Source organism: Perca flavescens, chromosome 1 (genome assembly GCF_004354835.1).
Source record: "Perca flavescens isolate YP-PL-M2 chromosome 1, PFLA_1.0, whole genome shotgun sequence".
Classification (NCBI taxonomy): Eukaryota; Metazoa; Chordata; class Actinopteri; order Perciformes; family Percidae; genus Perca; species Perca flavescens.
Genome location: NC_041331.1, coordinates 43,957,067 through 43,979,637, shown reverse-complemented (window position 1 = coordinate 43,979,637; position 22,571 = coordinate 43,957,067). Strand labels below are relative to the sequence as shown.

At 40.3% G+C, this 22,571-nt stretch overlaps 1 protein-coding gene across 1 annotated transcript in view; it reads right to left on the bottom strand.

The window, feature by feature from the left end:
* The window catches only part of LOC114557852 (multidrug resistance-associated protein 9), a 56,620-nt gene extending 42,060 nt beyond the window's left edge, over positions 1 to 14,560 (bottom strand). Inside the window, exons 1-3 of the mRNA XM_028581574.1 lie at positions 14,454 to 14,560; positions 9,186 to 9,332; positions 8,690 to 8,837 (exon numbers count right to left, since the gene is read on the bottom strand). Of these exons, the coding sequence (XP_028437375.1) occupies positions 8,690 to 8,837; positions 9,186 to 9,332; positions 14,454 to 14,560 (402 nt within the window). The remainder of the gene's footprint in view (positions 1 to 8,689; positions 8,838 to 9,185; positions 9,333 to 14,453) is intronic.
* Between the last annotated feature and the right edge of the window lie 8,011 nt (positions 14,561 to 22,571).

The following is a 22,571-nucleotide window of genomic DNA, read 5'->3' as shown; positions in this document are numbered from 1 at the left end:
AGAGGGAAGAATAAATGATGCCTAAGCTACATGTGTGCTGACTCAGATATAATTAGAAAAGTCGATCTAAAGGAGAATAAATAGATGAAAGCAACACAGAATGCCTGAGAGCCTTACTGCAATATTTTCTATTATGTTTTTATATTTGGATTGTAATGTTTCCCTTTACAAAAAGATTATTTCAGGCATATTTATTCAGAAAAAGGTAGAAATATGTTCATAAAAATTCACCAAAATGCAGGCAATTAAGTCTTTAATGCTAAAAAAATGCCAGCAACAAAACCTTGGCCTTTGGGTTTTGCCATCTAACAAACTGGAAGCTAAAATTAACATACATTGGCTATTAACAAGTTGGGCAAGCCTTCATCACTTTTAAAAATACTATAATAGTGGTTTCTGATTTTCTTAAATCAACATCATTTTCTTGTTTAAAAAGATGTTTACATATTTGCCAACCACTATTTTCAAACTTGTTCAATTTCATACATTTTCCAATGGTGAAATCCATTGCCTGCCTATTAGCATTAGCCTATAAAACGTAAAAAATAATGATAAAGTAAGTGAATTGTAAAGTATTTCTCTTTGTTTGAATAACTAATCAACCCAACCTTACACATTTTATGCTGGAAAAAGAGCCCATTTGGTGTAAAAACACTAACACATTTTACGGCGCTATTTTGAATGACAACCATTCCCTGTAAATAAGGGCTCCCGCTCCCTACAAAAGACAATTTAACCACTGTTCACAGCCATGATATAATGAACACATACAACAGCTGCAGCATCTAATTTCTTTGCACATTAAATATTGCTGTACTGTTGTCTCTCTACATACTACTCTCTACTGTTGTCTCTCTACATACTACTCTCTACTGCTGTCTCTCTACATACTACTCTCTACTGTTGTCTCTCTACATACTACTCTCTACTGTTGTCTCTCTACATACTGCTCTCTACTGATGTCTCTCTACATACTACTCTCTACTGTTGTCTCTCTACATACTACTCTCTACTGTTGTCTCTCTACATACTACTCTCTACTGTAATCTCTACATACTACTCTCTACTGCTGTCTCTCTACATACTGCTCTCTACTGATGTCTCTCTACATACTACTCTCTATTGCTGTCTCTCTACATACTACTCTCTACTGTTGTCTCTCTACATACTACTCTCTACTGTAGTCTCTCTACATACTACTCTCTACTGTAGTCTCTCTACATACTACTCTCTACTGTTGTCTCTCTACATACTACTCTCTACTGTTGTCTCTCTACATACTACTCTCTACTGTAGTCTCTCTACATACTACTCTCTACTGTTGTCTCTCTACATACTACTCTCTACTGTAGTCTCTCTACATTCTTCTCTCTATACTGTTGTTGTCATCTTACTTGCTCCCATGTAAAATTCGAAATATGCAATAAAATAGAGGAGAACATTGCCGATGTAACAACTACTCTAAGGGCCCTATCTTGCACTCAGCGCAATTGCCTTTTTACACCGACGCATGTATCATTCCTATTTTGCACCCGACGCACAGCGGACTTTTCCCTCCACAGACGCATGTCGGTAAAATAGGGAATGTATTTGCGCTCCCGGAGGCGGTTCAGCGAAAAGAGGAGGCGTGTTCCGGCGCAAACGTTACTTGGTGCTATTTTGCAGTTTCAGAAACCAATTCCACCACTGACCAGGAAAAATCTAGTCTAAAGTCAGTGGCGCGTTATTCAGATGCTATTTTAGGGGCGCATGCTTGGCCATAATGTAGCGTGTGCACAACGCGCATACACTTCTCTCATCTAAACGGACGCAGCAGTTCCCATTTTTGCAAACCATACATAATTAAAAAGAAAAATATTACTGAAAATACGCTTCAAGTGTTTGGATCGGTCAGGAGGCACTTTACAATACAGTCCTCAAAAAGTCCCAGCATTCTTTGTGGTTTGCTGTGTTTTACACAACATTTCCATGAATCATGGATGTGTTGATGACATAAATGAGGAAATATTAGAGGACTTAAGGAGACGTGATGTTGAACTACGGCGGGATCTGGTCCGGGAGTAATGCGCGATGCGCTCCTGGTGGAGATGGAGTGGGGGGAGAAGGAAGGGGCACAACAGGAGCATGTGATGCATTTGGAGGCCCAAGCTCCATGGCTGCAGCAATCCTCTCCAGACTTGAGAAGATGCACCCGAGAGGCCGCAGCAACATCGCTACCCGGCCAAGACGGCATTTATTACTTTGCTGCATCCCGGACAGCTCCCGCTGGCGTGCGCCAGGCCAATCCGCCGTTATAATAGCAATCCGCCATGGAACAAGCGCCCCTGCTCTTAAAGGGAATGTGAGATGACGCTCTGATTGGTTTATTGCACGTTACGCCCAAACCACACCTAGCTACTTCAGACCAACCCATTTTAGATTTGCGTTGGGCGCAAGACTCATTTATCTCGCCGGTATCATAGCAACAGCGCCCGAGATCCGCCCACAAAGTTTTTTGCGTTTCATACTTGCGTTTCAGATTGTTAAAATAGGCCCTAAGAGAGTAAATGGCTGCATCAAAAGCCAAAAACAACTCGACTATTAACACAGTAAAAGCACAAGTGAAAAGTCAGAATTGCATACTGAAAGGAGATAAGGGCGTCTGCCTCCAAAACGTCTGATACCGTAGTGGAATTTGACCGAGTTTATCAGACATAAACCATGACAACCCAAGTTTGATATTAGTAATCAGGGGTGCAGTACTACGCGCCCCCCGGTGCTTCCGTTGGAGCAGTCACCCACTCATAGTCTAATAAGCACGGTGTCTGTTCCCAGACTCAGATCGGTTAAATCAAAGGTAAACAAAAGATGCGCTATACTTAACAACCTAATTGGAATTAAAACGACTGCAACGATAGAACAAAATAGGAAAATTAGATGTGGACTATTAAATATTAGATCTCTGTCTTCTAAAGCAGTATTGGTAAATGATTTGATATCAGATAATAAAATTGATTTATTTTGTCTTACTGAAACCTGGCTGGGCCATGAAGAATATGTTAGTCTAAATGAAGCCACTCCTCCCAGTCATATTAACACTCAAATTCCTAGAGGCTCAGGCCGAGGAGGGGGAGTTGCAGCCATCTTTGATTCAAGCCTGTTAATTAATCCTAAACCTAAACTAAATTATAACTCGTTTGAAAGTCTTGTTCTTAATCTTCAACATCCAAAATGGAAAACATTACAGCCAATTATATTCTCAAAGTTTTTCTCATGTTTAGTCCTTAAATCAGACCAAGTACTTATTGTAGCTGATTTTAATATCCATGTGGACGTTGACAATGATAGCCTTACTACTGCTTTCAACTCATTACTGGATTCAATCGGTTTCAGTCAGAGTGTGCACAAGGCGACGCACTGTTTTAACCACACCCTCGACCTTGTGCTGGCATATGGTATTGAAATTGAGGATTTAATAATATTTCCGCAGAATTTGGTATTGTCAGATCATTCTTTAATTACTTTCGAATTCTTACTACCTGACTATATTAAATTAGATAAAAGCTTCTACACCAGATGCCTATCTGACAGTGCTATAGCTAAATTTAAAGAAGATATTCCAACAGCATTCGACTCTATGTCATGCCTTAACATAACAGAGGACCTCTATGTTAACCTCAGTCCCTCTCAAATTGATACATTTGTAGACGGTGCTACGACTTGCCTACGGACGACTTTAGACTCCTTTGCTCCCCTACAAAAAAAGATGATGAAGCAAAGGAAAATAGCTCCTTGGTATAACTCCAAAACTCGCAAATTAAAACAAATCTCGCGAAACCTCGGAAGTAATTGGCGTTCCACCAAAGTGGAAGAATCACATTTGGATTGGCAAGAAAGTCTCAAAACCTATAGGAAGGCCCTAAGAAAGGCCAGATCAGACTATTACTCATCATTAATAGAAGAAAACAAGAACAACCCAAGGTTTCTTTTCAGCACTGTAGCCAGGCTGACAGATAGCCACAGCTCTACTGAGCCATCTATTCCTCTAGCTCTGAGTAGTGATGACTTCATGAGCTTCTTTAATGATAAAATTACAACAATTAGAGATAAAATTCATCACCTTTTGCCCTCAAATTCTAACACCTTTAAATGCAGGACCGCTAGAAAGAACCACTAGTCCCAACATATACTTAGACTGCTTTTATCCTATAGACCTCCAACAATTAATATTAAAGATATCCTCAGCTAAGACATCTACCTGTCTCTTAGATCCCATCCCAACGAGACTACTCAAAGACGCGTTACCCGTGGTTAACATTTCATTACTAGATATGATCAACATGTCCTTATTAACAGGTTATGTACCGCAGTCATTTAAAGTAGCTGTGATAAAACCTCTTCTGAAAAAACCACCCTAGATCCTGAGGTCTTAGCAAACTATAGACCTATATCTAACCTTCCCTTTCTATCCAAGATCCTTGAGAAGGTGGTTGCTAATCAGTTATGTGATTTTTTACGTAGCAATAGTTTATTTGATGACTTTCAATCAGGGTTTAGAAAGCATCATAGCACAGAGACGGCACTGGTGAAAATTACTAACGACCTTTTAACTGCTGCAGACAAAGGACTTGTCTCCATTCTTGTTTTACTAGATCTTAGTGCTGCATTTGACACTATTGACCATTCAATCCTGTTACAGAGATTGGAACACTTGGTTGGTATTAAAAGAATTGCTCTAAGCTGGTTTAAGTCCTATTTCTCTGATCAATCTCAATTTGTTAATGTTAATGATAAATCCTCCAAGTAGGCTAAAGTTAGCCATGGGGTTCCTCAAGGCTCAGTGCTTGGACCAATTCTATTCTCCTTATATATGCTTCCTCTTGGTAATATTATTAGGAAACACTCAATTAACTTTCACTGTTATGCGGATGACACCCAATTATACTTGTCAATCAAACCAGACGAAACTAGTCAGCTAGCTAAACTTCAAGCGTGCATTAAAGATATAAAATCCTGGATGACCTATAATTTTCTGATGTTAAACCCTAACAAAACTGAAGTTATTGTACTGGGACCTAAACACCTCAGAACCTCATTATCTAAAGACATAGCTACTCTGGATGGTACTGTCCTGGCCTCCAGCACTACTGTCAGAAATTTAGGAGTTATTTTTTATCAGGATATATCCTTTAACCATCTAAAACAAACCTCAAGAACAGCCTTTTTTCATCTTCGTAACATTGCCAAAATTAGGAATATCCTGTCTCAAAACAATGCTGAAAAACTAGTCCATGCATTTGTTACTTCCAGGCTGGACTATTGTAATTCCCTACTGTCAGGTTGCTCAAATAAGACTCTCCAGCTGATCCAGAATGCTGCAGCACGTGTTCTCACAAGAACTAAGAAAAGAGATCATATTTCTCCTGTATTAGCTTCTCTGCATTGGCTTCCTGTAAAATACAGGATTGATTTTAAAATCCTTCTCCTGACCTACAAAGCTCTAAATGGTCAAGCACCATCATATCTAGAAGGGTTCCTAATACCTTATTGTCCCACTAGAGCACTGCGCTCCCAGAATGCAGAGTTACTGGTGGTACCTAGAGTCTCTAAAAGTAGAATGGGAGCCAGAGCCTTCAGTTATCAGGCTCCTCTCCTATGGAACCAGCTCCCAGTCTGGGTTCGGGGTGCAGAAACTGTCACCTCATTCAAGAATGAACTTTAAACTCTCCTATTTGATAAAGCTTATAGTTAGGGGGTGAGGAGTTGCAGTGTCCACCTAACTGGCCCACCTGCTTCTCTTCATAATTGTTTGATTAATAATACATAACAAAGTAGAGGGAGACAGGCCAGGCAAGCCCGATCCGGCAGGGGAGAGTTCAAAGCCCGAACAGGCTACCTCTCCTTATGACCTGTCTCTCTTAGTTACGCTGTTATAGTTACGCTGTTATAGTTCTAGACTGCCGGGGGACTTCCTTCCTTTGACACACTGAGCTGCTCTCTCCTCTCCCTTTCTATTACTATTACTATCACTATTTGTGTGTATCCAGTCCCAGAAATGCTTGTTACTAATCCTAGCTTCTGGGGAGTTTACTCCCCGGAGTCCTTATGTTTTTTCCCCCAGCGTATTTCCTTGGAGAACGTTGGCACCGAGATCCTGGTTCCAGCTGTCGCCGTGGTCCTGCTGCACTCCCTGCTGAGCTCAGCGGTGCCCTGCAATGTCATGCTGCTTCCTGCTGAACCCTGCAGCTTCCTGCTGAACCATGCTGCTTCCTGCTGAACCCTGCAGCTTCCTGCTGAACCATGCTGCTTCCTGCTGAACCCTGCTGCTTCCTGCTACGTCCATCCATGCTCTGCTGGGCCACGCTACATCCTCTAACGCCCTGCAGCGCCCTGATATGACATGAACTACTACGACTACCATTTGAAGTCACTGTTCCATTATTAAATTGACTATTATCGCCACTCTTCATCATATCCCCAACCGGCTCGTCAGACACCGCCTAACAAGAGCCTGGGTCTGTCCGAGGTTTCTTCCCAAGAGGGAGTTTTTCCTCGCCACTGTCACACTGCTTGCTCTTGAGGAAATTACTGTAATGTTGGGGCTTTGTAAATTATAGAGTGTGGTCTAGACCTACTCTATCTGTAAAGTGTCTCGAGATAACTCTTGTTATAATTTGATACTATAAATAAAATTGAATTGAATTGAATTGAATTGCAAAACAAAGTTAAACGCCTATTTAACCAAGTAGAGCAACTGTCTGATAAAAGTGGGGATTTGGAGGGACAATCAAAGAGACAGGGAAAAGAAAGACTTAAAGAGACTTTGTGGCGCAGCTGCCTAAACCGAGTCCATAGAGCTCTGAGGACTTGCCAGGATGATGGTGGCCCGCCAAGACATCTTATCATGAGGCTACACTACCGCCACACACACAAGGAAATCTTTCTCGGAAATCTTTCGGGATCTACTGAGGACAGTGGTTAAATGCCAAGCAGCATTATTACATAACACTTGCCCGTTGGCTTCTCGTCTCTGCTGCTGCTGCTGTTGCTGCTGCTGCTGCAATGAGTGCTTAGAGCAGTCTACAAATTACAACACCGAAAAGAGATACAACAAAAAATATGCATTCATTTAATGATTAAATAAGGTAATGTCTCGAAACTTACCTCAATTATAACGTGTCTCCTGCTAGTTAGACTACAGCACTTACTTTAAAAAATAAGTTAAATTAATAAATATTTTTGCTGTATCTCTTTTCGGTGTTGTAATTTGTAGACTGCCCTAAGCACTCGTCTTACTGCCCGTTAGGTAGCAGCTGAGAGCAGAAGCCAGCAGGCAAGTGTTATTTACATAAACTTCTGGTGTACTTACAAACTTTCCAATCCATCGTTTTATGAGTGCATAACCTATTTGTACTAGTGTAGAAGTTTGGTATCATTTCGGGCATTATTAGAGGGGTAATGTACAAGATACACTCTCGGATCCATTAGCGCCTGCAGTAAGCTATTCAGCTGATAACGTTAAACGTTGTTCGACCCAGGTGAAAAAAGCTTCTGGGGGGATGTTTGGCTCGAGGTCATGGTGCAAAGGACCCTAGGGTGAAATTACTCCGAACCATCACTTTAAAGCTAGAAGATTATAACTGGCTCAGGCTGGATAACTGCCTAGGTGAGTTAGGGTCAGATCACAATACATCCTGTTTATATGATAAGTTGCAAGAGATAAGCCACCCAACTACTGCCACTGTTAAAGCAGATTGGGAAAAGGAGTTGGGTACGAACATACAAAATGACCTATGGGATGACAGTTTAGCATAAATGCATGTCATTGTCTAATACAGTTTAAAATCCTACATAGGCTACATTATTCCAAAGAAAGAGTTCATAAGATCTTCCCTGAGCTCTCTCCTCTGTGTGAAAGATGTGACACTCATGTTGGTGATTTACTTCATAGTTATGTTCTTTGTTGCTGGATTAGTTTCATGTCTAAGGTGTTACATATTCAAATTGTCCCAGATCCAGTTTTAGTAATCTTAGGGATATCCAATGAAGCAAAGAGACTGACACTGGCACAACAGCACTTATTGGCATAATGGAATTCTCACTGTAAAGAAGTGTATCCTCTTATTCTGGAAAAAGAAAGAGGGACCAACACTGATGATATGGCTCACGGAGATGATGGACACACTCCACCTTGAGAGGATCCGGTTGATCCTTAACGACAAACTAAAAGACTTTGAGAACATTTGGCAACTTTTGAAATCTTATTTTACAGGACAAGCAGTATCCTGATTGCAGTCCGGGGTGGGTTATTGCACGTAGGGATTAGGGCCTCTCATTTCTTAGTTTTGTTTATTTAGATTTTTTTTAAATTTATTTATTTATCCTTATTTCCCTTCCTTTTCTTGTTTGAATACTCTAAAAAAGAAGCACTGTAATAACAATTTTGTAACTTAATTTTTTAAATTAAGCTTCATAATAAAAATATTTTAAATAAATTAACAGCAAAGGCCCCTAGTGTCACAATGTGACAAGTTGGGAGTAAGACTTTGTTGTGAATTTAAATCTAAAAAGAGTATCATATATTCAGTATGAGCTTCATAAAGGTAGAATTTTTGGCAGGTGTGCCTAATAAAGTGGCCACAAAAAGTTAAAACACTTTTCCTTGTTTTGATAGGATTTTAAAAAGGTGATGTAATGTAAGATGACTCACTGAACAGCAGAACATCGCTACCATGAAGACGACTGAGATGGCGATGACCAGCAGCAGCCGGTTTCTCTGGAAACGAAGCAACACTCGAATCAGAGACGCTTTCTGCAGGCCGACCGCACACACTTCCTGTTCCCACAGCTTCTGCAGCCTGCACAAAGAAACACACAGAAACATAGAAACACAGAAACACACCACGGATGGGTTACAATGTGTGTGTGTGTGTTTGTAAGTGTGTGTGTGTGTGTGTGTGTGTGTGTGTGTGTGTGTGTCTGTGTCTGTGTCTGTGTGTTCATGCAAAACAATTTCAAAAACAGGCAAGAGACTGATGGAGAATCCTTGAGTTGACCTGTGTGTCTTTATCTCTGTAGACAGAGTATAAAATTATATATGTGTAATAATCCGTCCATGATCAACACACAAAAACATGTTTGTTTCAACATGTCGTGTATGAATAAAGTTTTTTGAAGATGATTAGCGTTATTCATTGCAGTCTGACCTGTCTCCGTTGACGTCGGCTCCGTCTAGAGGAGACGGACTGAGTGTGCTCGGGTCCAGCTGCTTCCTGAACATGGACCACATCACCGGAGTCATCCAGGACATGGTGCTGAAGGACAGGAAGCTGGCTGCATCCAGAGGATTCAACCTGAACACCAGACAACCAGACCACGGTTCACTACCAGGGGTGGGAATCACCAGAGGCCTCACTATACTATCTCATCATGATACGATATTATTGCGATTTTAAACATATTGCAATATTCTGCGATATATTGCAATTTATTACCTCTTTTCAAAATTCACATTTTTCGCAATTTCAACTTATGTCCCCAAATGGAAACTTTGTCAACATCTGTTTAATCTAAAAGATGAATTACTGTTTGTTTATCTCACTTTCTTTTTTTGTGTGTGTTTGGCATTACAGTATTGCCACTGAAAATATCTCAATACTATGCTATACCTATTTTTTCCCATATTCACTACCACAGACTCTAAAGATGAAACCAGATCTGGTTCACTACCACAGACTCTAAAGATAAACCAGATCTCTTATTTTGTGCATGTTTGAGTGCTTTTAGTTAAATCCACATCCTGACTCACCCTGCTGCAGCGGCCATCTTTAAATCAGCTGCTGGGTATGTTTTACCTTTCATTCTGCTGAGAAAGACAGGATTATATACAATACATATATTATAAACAGTTTCATTAATCAACGGTCAATCAGATTCTCTCAGTGAGCCGTGCCCTGCTACACCATGCTATGCCCTGCTACACCATGCTATGCCCTGCTGAGCCATGCTATGCCCTGCTACACCATGCTATGCCATGCTACACCATGCTATGCCCTGCTGAGCCATGCTATGCCATGCTACACCATGCTATGCCCTGCTGAGCCATGCTATGCCCTGCTACACCATGCTATGCCCTGCTGAGCCATGCTATGCCCTGCTACACCATGCTATGCCATGCTGAGCCATGCTATGCCCTGCTACACCATGCTATGCCATGCTACACCATGCTATGCCCTGCTGAGCCATGCTATGCCCTGCTACACCATGCTATGCCCATGCTGAGCCATGCTATGCCCTGCTACACCATGCTATGCCCTGCTGAGCCCTGCTACACCATGCTATGCCCTGCTGAGCCATGCTATGCCCTGCTACACCATGCTATGCCCTGCTGAGCCATGCTATGCCCTGCTGAGCCATGCTATGCCATGCTATGCCCTGCTATGACATGAACTAATGCAACTATTAATGTATTACCTCTTTTTCCAATATTGAATAATTTTTCCCAATTTCCACTTATCTCCCCAAATGGAAACTTTGTCAACATCTGTTTAATCTAAAAACATGAATTTTTGTTTGTTCATCTCAATTGATTTTTATTGCTGCAATATGGGATTGTCAGGCAGACAACAGATAGATCATAACAGATTGATTCTTGGTGTGTGTGTACTTGGTGTCTGTGTGTTGATACTGTTGTGATCCTGTGTTTGGTTCTGGATTTATTGGTGTTTTTTGTGTTTGGCAATACAGTATTGTCACGGAAAATATTCCGATACTATGCTATACAGATTTTTTTCAACCACCGCTATTCATTACCACAGACTCTAAAGATGAAACCAGATCAGGTTCACTACCACAGACTCTAAAGATAAACCAGATCAGGTTCACTACCACAGACTCTAAAGATGAAACCAGATCAGGTTCACTACCACAGACTCTAAAGATAAACCAGATCTGATTCACTACCACAGAATCTAAAGATTAAACCAGATCTGGTTCACTACCACAGACTCTAAAGATAAAACCAGATCTGGTTCACTACCACAGACTATAAAGATAAAACCATATATTCATCAGAGGGAATTAAACTCAGTCAGATTATTTCTCTAAAAGGAAATTCAATAAATTAGTTGTTTTGTTCTGAGGGAACTATATTGGGAATTTAATGACTTTTTTCTAGAAATATTTTCACATTCTTCTCTTCTTGATATATTATGACTTCTCCTTCTTAAGGGTTCATGTCCCATTTGAAAAGAAAAGGAAACAGAGAGTTTTTTTTAACTTCATGTAACAAACGGAGCTATGTCACATTCTGCATCACGTGGTATCCTTCAGGAAGTGAAGTAACACCTATTTGAACCCAAACCTCCATCTTTTTATCAACTTAACTCAGTAGTTTTGGTGTCTAAACCTAACCAGACTGGGACGTTTCACAACGTTAATAAAGTCTTTCAAACCGTGACCGTTACCTTCTCTGGTTTATTAAAACATTGTCTTCTCAACTTCTTTTGTGACGAGTTCGTCTTTCTCTTAATTTTCTCTTATTTTGTGCATGTTTGAGTGCTTTTAGGTAAATCCACATCCTGACTCACCCTGCTGCCGTGGCCGTCTTTGAATCAGCTGCTGGGGATGTTTTACCGTTCATTCTGCTGAGACAGACAGGATTATAAATATATATTATAAATAGTTTCATTAATCATAAGTCAATCAGATTCTCTCAGCGAGCCGTGTCCTGCAATCCCCCAGTGTATTATATGTCAGGATTGTCCCCACTATATACTGTAATATATATCAGTGTTCCCTCCAGTGTATTATATATATATATCAGTGTTCCCTCCAGTGTATTATATATGTCAGGATTGTCCCCACTATATACTGTAATATATATCAGTGTTCCCTCCAGTGTATTATATATATATCAGTGTTCCCTCCAGTGTATTATATATATATCAGTGTTCCCTCCAGTGTATTATATATATATCAGAGTTCCCTCCAGTGTATTATATATATATCAGTGTTCCCTCCAGTGTATTATATATATATATCAGTGTTCCCTCCAGTGTATTATATATATATACAGTATCAGTGTTCCCTCCAGTGTATTATATATATATCAGAGTTCCCTCCAGTGTATTATATACAGTATATATCAGTGTTCCCTCCAGTGTATTATATATATATATCAGTGTTCCCTCCAGTGTATTATATATATATCAGTGTTCCCTCCAGTGTATTATATATATATCAGTGTTCCCTCCAGTGTATTATATATATATCAGTGTTCCCTCCAGTGTATTATATATATATCAGTGTTCCCTCCAGTGTATTATATATATATCAGTGTTCCCTCCAGTGTATTATATATATCAGTGTTGTCTCAGTGTATTATATATGTCAGGATTTCCCCACCAGGCCTAAGCCATTCTTAATTATGTTTTAAGATATTTTTAAGTTGCGGTGGATTGTTGCAGCTTGGTAGGAAACTTAGACAGAGACATATTTTCAAATCACCAGTTAGCTTTGAATTCAATACAGTTTCAATTAAATTTTATGTATAGGATCAAATCATAACAAGATTTATCTCAGGACACTTTACAGATAGAATAGGTCTAGAAGACATATTTTACAAAGACTCAAAAATTTCAATAATTCCCTCAAGAGCAAGCATTTAGTGTAACGTCCGTTGGTGGGCTGCCATCTGCCGATGCTCTGACTTAAAGTAGGGCTCTATGGAATCTGACTTATACCTTTTTTAAATTCTGAATTTCTTAATTCTATCAATTATTCTGTTATCACAGAAACTATTTGGCTGTACATAAAGGCTTTTCATCAGTCTGTGAATGTTAGAGTTAAAATATTCCTATTATTAAGTTTAAACACGCTGTATGCACTTAATCTCCCCTGCATGTGATGACAGACTCCTATACGCCCCCTGGCCAATCAGCTGCTCCGCAAACTGAGAAGAACCTGTTTGTATTTACACATTTCTACAGAACAAACCAAAGAGAATCTGAATATCAACCGACTATGCTCGAGGTCCTCCTGTGTGCAACCGTCTCTCATTTCCTGTCACAGTGTCCCACACAGTCCTGTCATATGAAATCGCGTACCCTTTCAACAATTCACCATCTATGTTCCAAATGTATAACACTACTAATTATACCACAGTCGCCCAATTTGTTGCCCGTGGGCCATGTTTGGCCCGTCCTCCCTTTGTTCTGCTTATTCTCCTCTTAGTTTTAAAAGTGCTTTAACATCCAAACCATAATGACTATAAAATGTACATTTTGTGCAGCTACAAATTACTTAATCTGAGTTTTAACTGTAATGTAAAGCACAGTGCTGGTAAACTTGTTACAAAGGTGGACCACACAGCTGTTTGGGATAGGGTGTGTTTCCTTTTTAATATGTTTGTGTTCCTAAAAAAAGCATATGGATCATTGCTGCACATTAATAAAATTACTCCACTAAAATGTGGAATGTAAAAAAAGTAAAAAATATAAAGAAATACTGTTAAATATACAGTATAACAATACAATAGAATTTACAAATTTACAAAAAATTACAATAACAAAAGGAATGAGACATACCTGACATAATATGAAATCCAAATGTCTAAACTAAAATAGAATTATAACCTTGGCTCCAACATGTGTTTCTGTAATAAAACCAGCTTCACCTGGAGCAGAGGGTCGTGCGGTGTAAGAAAGTTGAAAGGAGGACTGGCTCTTCGACGTTCAGCTCCTCGCTGGCTGGAAACTCATCGACATCTGAAATAAACTCCAACTTTCTGACAACTGGATCCTCTGTTCTTTATTTTCTCTGTCAGTTGGGTTCATTTAGACACTTCCCCAAAAACAAACATGTTATATAGTTCTTCAGCCTGAGGCCTAACAGAACACGTTTTAACATTTAAAAGCTAGAATGGATAGTTAATGCAGATATTTACAAGACTTTACTTTTCACAGTTATATATACAAATCATTGGTGGAAGAAATATTCAGATCCTTTACTGCAGTAAAAGTACTAATACCACATTGTACAAATACTATGTTACAGTAAAAGTCCTGTATTGACAATATTACTTAAGTAAAAGTATTTAATGTCATCAAGAAAATGTAGTTAAAGTATTAAAAGTAAAAGTACTCAATGCATATGGATTCCAGACTTGGAAAGGGGGGCCTCTGCTGTCGGTTTCAGCTGCCTTGACCACCAAATTCATGGCGAGGGAAAAGAGTATAACTGCGATAGTACAGCCAGTTATGACCTCTCTCTAGAGGCTGTGCCAGTCAGATGTTAAACTGCCAGATGTGACTCTAAGGCTGAAGTCCCCATTGTAGTTCAGGATGAGGTCCTTGATCTTACTGGGTATGTGGTGTCGGTCCAGGGTCTTGACCATTTTATCTGGGATTGACCCATATGCGTTGGCCAAGTCCTGCCAAAGCATCACCAGGTCTCCCTTCCCCTCTCCTGTCTACCTGAGCAGCTGGGTGACCACGTCTGTGTTCCAGACACCCTGGCACTCTGGGGATGCTACCCTTCTGTACTGATGTGTGTACTTGTTCTTCAGAAGAAAGTCTATCATCCTTCTGGATAGAAAACTAAAGATCTTCCCCTCCACACTGAGAACTGAGATGGCTCTGAACTTCTCTAGCTTCTATAACCCCAAAGCTCTGGAAGTCCGAGATAAGTGTTGTAATGATAGCATCACGTTTTCCCAAGGTTGTGGTTATGCCATAACAACATAATTAAGAGAAATAAGAAGTCCTTAATGAAGACAAACCAAAGCAGAAAGACATAAAATTTGAAGAATTAGAAGAAGCTGCAGAGAGAGAGCTTTTCACTGCTCTCAAGACTTGTTGAATCTCGTCCTCCACTAGCAGTAGAAGACATAATGAAATATAAAATAATAAACATCCACACCCATTGGTTTGTGGACAGCCGTTTTAAAGCCTCAAGTTTGGCAATACGGATGTCGCCATCTTGGTTTTTTGCAACCAGATTTTGACAAGAGGGTGGAGCTGTCAAAGTCAGTGTTGTTTAATATGGTGTTGTTAAAGTGGTGTGTGGACAGCCAATCAGACATGTCTGTCAGATAGGCAGAAATACCAGCTGCTACCTATGCTTCAGACTGGGGAAAGAATTTGTTGGGTGTTGTCTGCGTAACTTTGGTAGTAAAAGTCATGTGAGTGAACAGCCTGTTCTCATGAACGATTCGTACATATAGCTGTGAAAAGTAATTGTCAAGTCAAATGTGTAACTGTAAGGAGAAAACACAAGACTTTCACCCAGGAAACAGGTGTTCATGTCCTGGAGAAGTTAAGGAGAAAACACAAGACTTTCACCCATGAAACAGGTGATCATGTTACACACAATGATAAAAACTGATTTGCTGCAGCGTGTCAAAATGTTACAGTCGCTCAGCATGACTGAGTGAAAGTGACAGCATAATTGATTGCATGTTTGTGCATCCAATATAGTTGTTCGGTTGCAGTTGTATATTCTTTTGTACACAACATAGAGTACAGATGTGAGAGCCAGGCATTACAAGTTATTTTCTGCCAATTCAGAGTTTTAGAGATACTTAAAGGACTTTCCTCACCAAAGGCTTGGGGCCTTCGTTCTGGTATATTGTCCCAGCATCTCTGCATCAATCCTGTGGACTCTGTCGACCCTGCAGCATGGCCTCTGATATCGTTCAGCTCTGGACGCCATCCCAACAGTATCAACAATCAGAGATTTGTTCCTCATCAGCAGTTTCTTCAGCACTACATGGACAGCATCATTGATTGCATGTTTGTGCATCTGATACAGTTGTTCTGTTGCAGTTGTACACAACATAGAGTAAAGATGTGAGAGCCAGGCATCACAAGCCTTGATTTTCACACTTTTCATGACATTTTTTTCACTTTTTTCCATTTTTGTCACTTTTTCTGTCTACCAAACTGACTTTTTCTCTTAAATAAAAGCACGTGAATGAACTCTACATGTCTGTCTCTGGATGTGTTTCTTGTTTTTCAGCATGGCTCGTAGTGAAGTTGATTCATTCTGGGAAACTGACAGATGTCCCTGTAGCTGGTTAATGATTGGTCCGTGTGAGGCAGGGGAACTGAAGGATTTTATCTTTAAATGTAAAGATACAATCAGTCACTTTCTTTCAATGTTTCTAATATTTGACATGACATCCTAAAACGTTGTTACATTGTATGTTTGTGAGATCCTGTGGATAAACTTTCTGCAGATTTTAAGGACTAAAATAAATGACTAAAATTATTGAACTTAAAATTATATCTTTTTTTCTTTGACAAGAAGAAAAAAGGAAATTTTTGCTACTCAAAGGTTGAAAATGTCTTTGTACCTTTGAATGAAAAAATTGTACGTTTTCCAGAGAAAACTGCAAAAATGCCGACAATGTGACAAGCAGCAAAAAAAAGTGGCGTGCGGTAATACCATCAAATACCTGTCTCTAAACTCTCAGAGCAATATGTTACCGACCCAAGTGCACGGCGTGAAGCACCTGGAGCAGGTGCGTAGGGCGTGTCCAAATTCACTATTGCTAGTTTGACGGCGGTAAAAAGGGTCCGTGCGCGGGGTGCATGGTTCTAAAGGGTTGTTCTTAGTGTCTTCATTAATCAGAGGTGTGTTTAGGGAACATGGTTCTAAAGGGTTGTTCTTAGTGTCTTCATTAATCAGAGGTGTGTTTAGGGTACATGGTTCTAAAGGGTTGTTCTTAGTGTCTTCATTAATCAGAGGTGTGTTTAGGGAACATGGTTCTAAAGGGTTGTTCTTAGTGTCTTCATTAATCAGAGGTGTGTTTAGGGAACATGGTCCTAAAGGAACATGGTTCTAAAGGGTTGTTCTTAGTGTCTTCATCAATCAGAGGTGTGTTTAGGGAACATGGTCCTAAAGGAACATGGTTCTAAAGGGTTGTTCTTAGTGTCTTCATTAATCAGAGGTGTGTTTAGGGAACATGGTCCTAAAGGGTTGTTCTTAGTGTCTTCATTAATCAGAGGTGTGTTTAGGGAACATGGTTCTAAAGGGTTGTTCTTAGTGTCTTCATTAATCAGAGGTGTGTTTAGGGAACATGGTCCTAAAGGGTTGTTCTTAGTGTCTTCATCAATCAGAGGTGTGTTTAGGGAACATGGTCCTAAAGGGTTGTTCTTAGTGTCTTCATTAATCAGAGGTGTGTTTAGGGAACATGGTCCTAAAGGGTTGTTCTTAGTGTCTTCATTAATCAGAGGTGTGTTTAGGGAACATGGTTCTAAAGGGTTGTTCTTAGTGTCTTCATTAATCAGAGGTGTGTTTAGGGAACATGGTCCTAAAGGGTTGTTCTTAGTGTCTTCATTAATCAGAGGTGTGTTTAGGGAACATGGTTCTAAAGGGTTGTTCTTAGTGTCTTCATCAATCAGAGGTGTGTTTAGGGAACATGGTCCTAAAGGGTTGTTCTTAGTGTCTTCATCAATCAGAGGTGTGTTTAGGGAACATGGTCCTAAAGGGTTGTTCTTAGTGTCTTCATCAATCAGAGGTGTGTTTAGGGAACATGGTTCTAAAGGGTTGTTCTTAGTGTCTTCATTAATCAGAGGTGTGTTTAGGGAACATGGTTCTAAAGGGTTGTTCTTAGTGTCTTCATTAATCAGAGGTGTGTTTAGGGAACATGGTCCTAAAGGGTTGTTCTTAGTGTCTTCATTAATCAGAGGTGTGTTTAGGGAACATGGTCCTAAAGGGTTGTTCTTAGTGTCTTCATTAATCAGAGGTGTGTTTAGGGAACATGGTACTAAAAGGTTGTTCTTAGTGTCTTCATCAATCAGAGGTGTGTTTAGGGAACATGGTTCTAAAGGGTTGTTCTTAGTGTCTTCATTAATCAGAGGTGTGTTTAGGGAACATGGTCCTAAAGGGTTGTTCTTAGTGTCTTCATTAATCAGAGGTGTGTTTAGGGAACATGGTTCTAAAGGGTTGTTCTTAGTGTCTTCATTAATCAGAGGTGTGTTTAGGGAACATGGTCCTAAAAGGTTGTTCTTAGTGTCTTCATTAATCAGAGGTGTGTTTAGGGTACATGGTCCTAAAGGGTTGTTCTTAGTGTCTTCATTAATCAGAGGTGTGTTTAGGGAACATGGTTCTAAAGGGTTGTTCTTAGTGTCTTCATTAATCAGAGGTGTGTTTAGGGAACATGGTTCTAAAGGGTTGTTCTTAGTGTCTTCATTAATCAGAGGTGTGTTTAGGGAACATGGTTCTAAAGGGTTGTTCTTAGTGTCTTCATTAACCAGAGGTGTGTTTAGGGTGCATGGTTCTAAAGGGTTGTTCTTAGTGTCTTCATTAATCAGAGGTGTGTTTAGGGAACATGGTTCTAAAGGGTTGTTCTTAGTGTCTTCATTAATCAGAGGTGTGTTTAGGGAACATGGTTCTAAAGGGTTGTTCTTAGTGTCATCATTAATCAGAGGTGTGTTTAGGGAACATGGTCCTAAAGGGTTGTTCTTAGTGTCTTCATCAATCAGAGGTGTGTTTAGGGAACATGGTTCTAAAGGGTTGTTCTTAGTGTCTTCATTAATCAGAGGTGTGTTTAGGGAACATGGTTCTAAAGGGTTGTTCTTAGTGTCTTCATCAATCAGAGGTGTGTTTAGGGAACATGGTTCTAAAGGGTTGTTCTTAGTGTCTTCATTAATCAGAGGTGTGTTTAGGGAACATGGTTCTAAAGGGTTGTTCTTAGTGTCTTCATCAATCAGAGGTGTGTTTAGGGAACATGGTTCTAAAGGGTTGTTCTTAGTGTCTTCATTAATCAGAGGTGTGTTTAGGGAACATGGTTCTAAAGGGTTGTTCTTAGTGTCTTCATCAATCAGAGGTGTGTTTAGGGAACATGGTTCTAAAGGGTTGTTCTTAGTGTCTTCATTAATCAGAGGTGTGTTTAGGGCGTAATATGTGATCAACCAATCAGAGATCATCTCCCATTCCCTTTAAAAGCCAGGCGCGTTTGGACCTTGGAGCATTGCTGTTATGATGGAGGATTTACTCCCTAATATTTTTATTTGTAATCTTCTGCATGTGTGTGTGCTGCTGTGTGTGTGTGTGTGTGTGTGTGTGTGTGTGCTGCTGTGTGTGTGTTTGTGTGTGTGATGCTGTGCGTCCCTGTGTGTGTAACAAGCATAGTGTGTGCGCGCTGTGCACGAGCCTAGCAGCATTTCACTAATGCTCTGTTAAAATAACAATGAAATGCTGCGTTATTGACTTTAGACCAGGTTTTTATTGGTCAATGGGGCGATTACTTCCCGCTGCCTCAAGGTAGCAATACTCCCAGAATGCACCTGAACACACTTCCCTGTAAGACCATCACGCCCAGAATGCACCTGAACACACCTCCCTTTAAGACCAGCACGCCCAGAATGCACTTGAACACACCTCCCTGTAAAACCAGCATGCCCAGAATGCACCTGAACACACCTCCCTGTAAGACCAGCACGCCCAGAATGCACCTGAACACACCTCCCTGTAAGACCAGCATGCCCAGAATGAACCTGAACACACCTCCCTGTAAGACCAGCACGCCCAGAATGCACCTGAACACACCTCCCTGTAAGACCAGCATGCCCAGAATGAACCTGAACACACCTCCCTGTAAGACCAGCACGCCCAGAATGTACCTGAACACACCTCCCTGTAAGACCAGCACGCCCAGAATGCACCTGAACACACCTCCCTGTAAGACCAGCACGCCCAGAATGCACCTGAACACACCTCCCTGTAAGACCAGCACGCCCATGGGCCCCAGATGGACGCAGTTGCATTTACTGTTTAAACGACGTGGGCACTGGACTCCACACTTGTGTTGTTTTAGTTTTTTTTGGGTGCAGGACAGGGCCCTGAGTGTCTGTCTCTGTGGTTATATTTACCAGGGTGGCCCTTAGTTTCTGCTGAGTTTGACCCCCCAGCTTTAGAATGTACGAACGACAAAGGTACAATTTGTTCCTGTGACTAAAGCACTCGTGTCAAAGTCAAGGCCCGTGGGCTAAATCCGGCCCCTCGCTTTGATCGGGCCCGCATATCAATTTAGGATCACAATACATTTTGGTGCTTGGTTGTGCACCAAACCAAAAAGACGGCATACTGTTATCAAACCGCAACACACGACACTTTGGCAGATTTGCTGACTTTGAGACTCAGAAAATCTCCCAGAAGCCAACAGTTTAATATTCAGGCCTGTCATTACAATTTAAAAATGGAATCAGGGTAATAGTTTTGCCTGATTTGCTAAATTCTATGATGGCAAAGAACTGTATTGTTTACTTCTGAAGGCTTGTTGCCCAAACTGTCCTCTCAAGACAGAAGACTATATGAAACATGCAATCAACATTCCCCCTTTAAATTACACCTATGCATGAAATAAAGATATTTTAGTTTTTCAATTAAATAAAAGCATGTGAATAAACTCTAGATGTTTGAGAGTGGGACGGAACCAAACCAAAGTAAGAGATGACTTCAGGCTGTCAAATCAAAAAACTAAAACTCTGAATGTTGTCAAACTTGTTTCCAGCTGCTCATTACATTTCCTCATTAGTCTCATTTTTCTGGGGTAATTGGGTTTGTTGAGCAGTTTCCTTTGATTCAGGAAGGGCAGAAAGAAGAAGGAAGTAATGAATGATGCAAACATTTCATTTACAGTCAGAAGTGATGTGACTTCACTTCACTGACACGTCTTTTTCATTTTAAAGAAGATCAACAAACTGCACGGAGATGCCACAAACTCTTAATCTACTTTTTTAGTCTCTAAATCTTCTTTTTAAGTCTCTAAATTCACTTTCTTAGTCTCTAAATCAAATTTTTTAGTCTCTAAATCCACTGTTATAGCCTCTTAATCCACTTTTTCAAGTCTCTTGATTCTTTTTTTTATTTAAATGTACATAAGCACAAGGGACAAGTTTCCTCTTGTTTGTGTGATAAAAACTAAAGTAAGCAGCTGTTTGAAGGTTGTTGGTGTTCATGTCTGCCAAAAACTTAAAAATAGCGACAAAAACATGGTGAAAAGCCTGAGCCAAGACTAGTTTTAAGTTTGTTGTTGGTGTTCATGTGTCTGACTACAGAGTCCACCTTCATTACCACACGGTCATAAATGTGTTAATAAATATGTGATATCATGAATCCTCAGAAAGGAAATGACTCTGCTGTCTGTCAACATGCGTCTGATCACCTTCTGCTCTCTCTAACACGTCTGTTATATCAGACAACACGGCTTTTATCCACCTTTTCTGCAGTTACTGTATTTATTTGTGAGCCGATTAGGTCTTGGCAGTAGTAGCTGAGTGCCACAAGTGTACCGAGATAGTGGAGAGCTTTAGCCGGATCTAACCGGACCGTTTCCAAAAAACAGGTTGACCTTAACCCATGCATCGGTGTGTGACTAATGGGAACAACAATCTTTGGAACTGGTCCAGTAGTGTGTGAAAACATTATGGGATGGATCCCTACAGAGATAGAGCTTTTAGTTAAAGAGTAAGATCCTTTTAGTTTAACATGAAACTAAACCCGACATCACCATCACCAAACTCCACCAGACTCCATGTAAATAATCAGGACTTTTAGCGTGTATAGAGCCAGCATATCTCCACCAGACTCCATGTAAATAATCAGGACTTTTAGCGTGTATAGAGCCAGCATATCTCCACCAGACTCCATGTAAATAATCAGGACTTTTAGCGTGTATAGAGCCAGCATATCTCCACCAGACTCCATGTAAATAATCAGGACTTTTAGCGTGTATAGAGCCAGCATATCTCCACCAGACTCCATGTAAATAATCAGGACTTTTAGCGTGTATAGAGCCAGCATATCTCCACCAGACTCCATGTAAATAATCAGGACTTTTAGCGTGTATAAAGCCAGCATATTTCCAAAGGTAAATGGGTGAATTAAGGATTTATTTCAACCAAACCAGAGTGGTGATTGTTGGAAAGATGAACCAAGACGGCTTTTGATAGTTTTATTTAGTTTCTGTCCACTTTAAATGAACAGTTTTTTTACGATGATTAAAGTACCTAACATTGACGTTAGCTAGCGCTAGCTGATACTAGCGATTTCTAATCGGCAACATATTTTGGGCTTCATTTAATAGACATATCCTGTAGTAGTACACAGTCGTATGTGTACTGTTTTGATTACAATGTGCGGAATTACTTTACGTTGCCTATTTACTGTATGTCTATTTCTTTCTATTTCTCACCGTTAATCACCGGTGTGTGTACAGCATCACCAGGGGGTGCCATGGTTGTTGATGTGTGTAACTGGGACTCCAACGATCTGGTACCAGTTCACGGGAGTAAGTTAGGGGTTTGACTGCCGTTACAGGGCACTTTCAAAGGGAGAAGGTTGAGTTGAGTTGAGTTACGGGTTGCCTGGAATGCAGCATAGATCAAGTTGTTTTATTTTGAAATTCCCTGGCAGGAAGCAGTATTCTGTCTCTCTGTAAACTCTGTGTGTGTGCAGCAGTGTGCAGTGTCTCTCCTGATAATCATTTCATTTTTACGGGAAAGATTCAATATGTTAATACTTCTTTCTGCTCCTTAATCAATAAATTACGTAATCTCTCTTCTTCTCTTTTTCATGTTGAACTT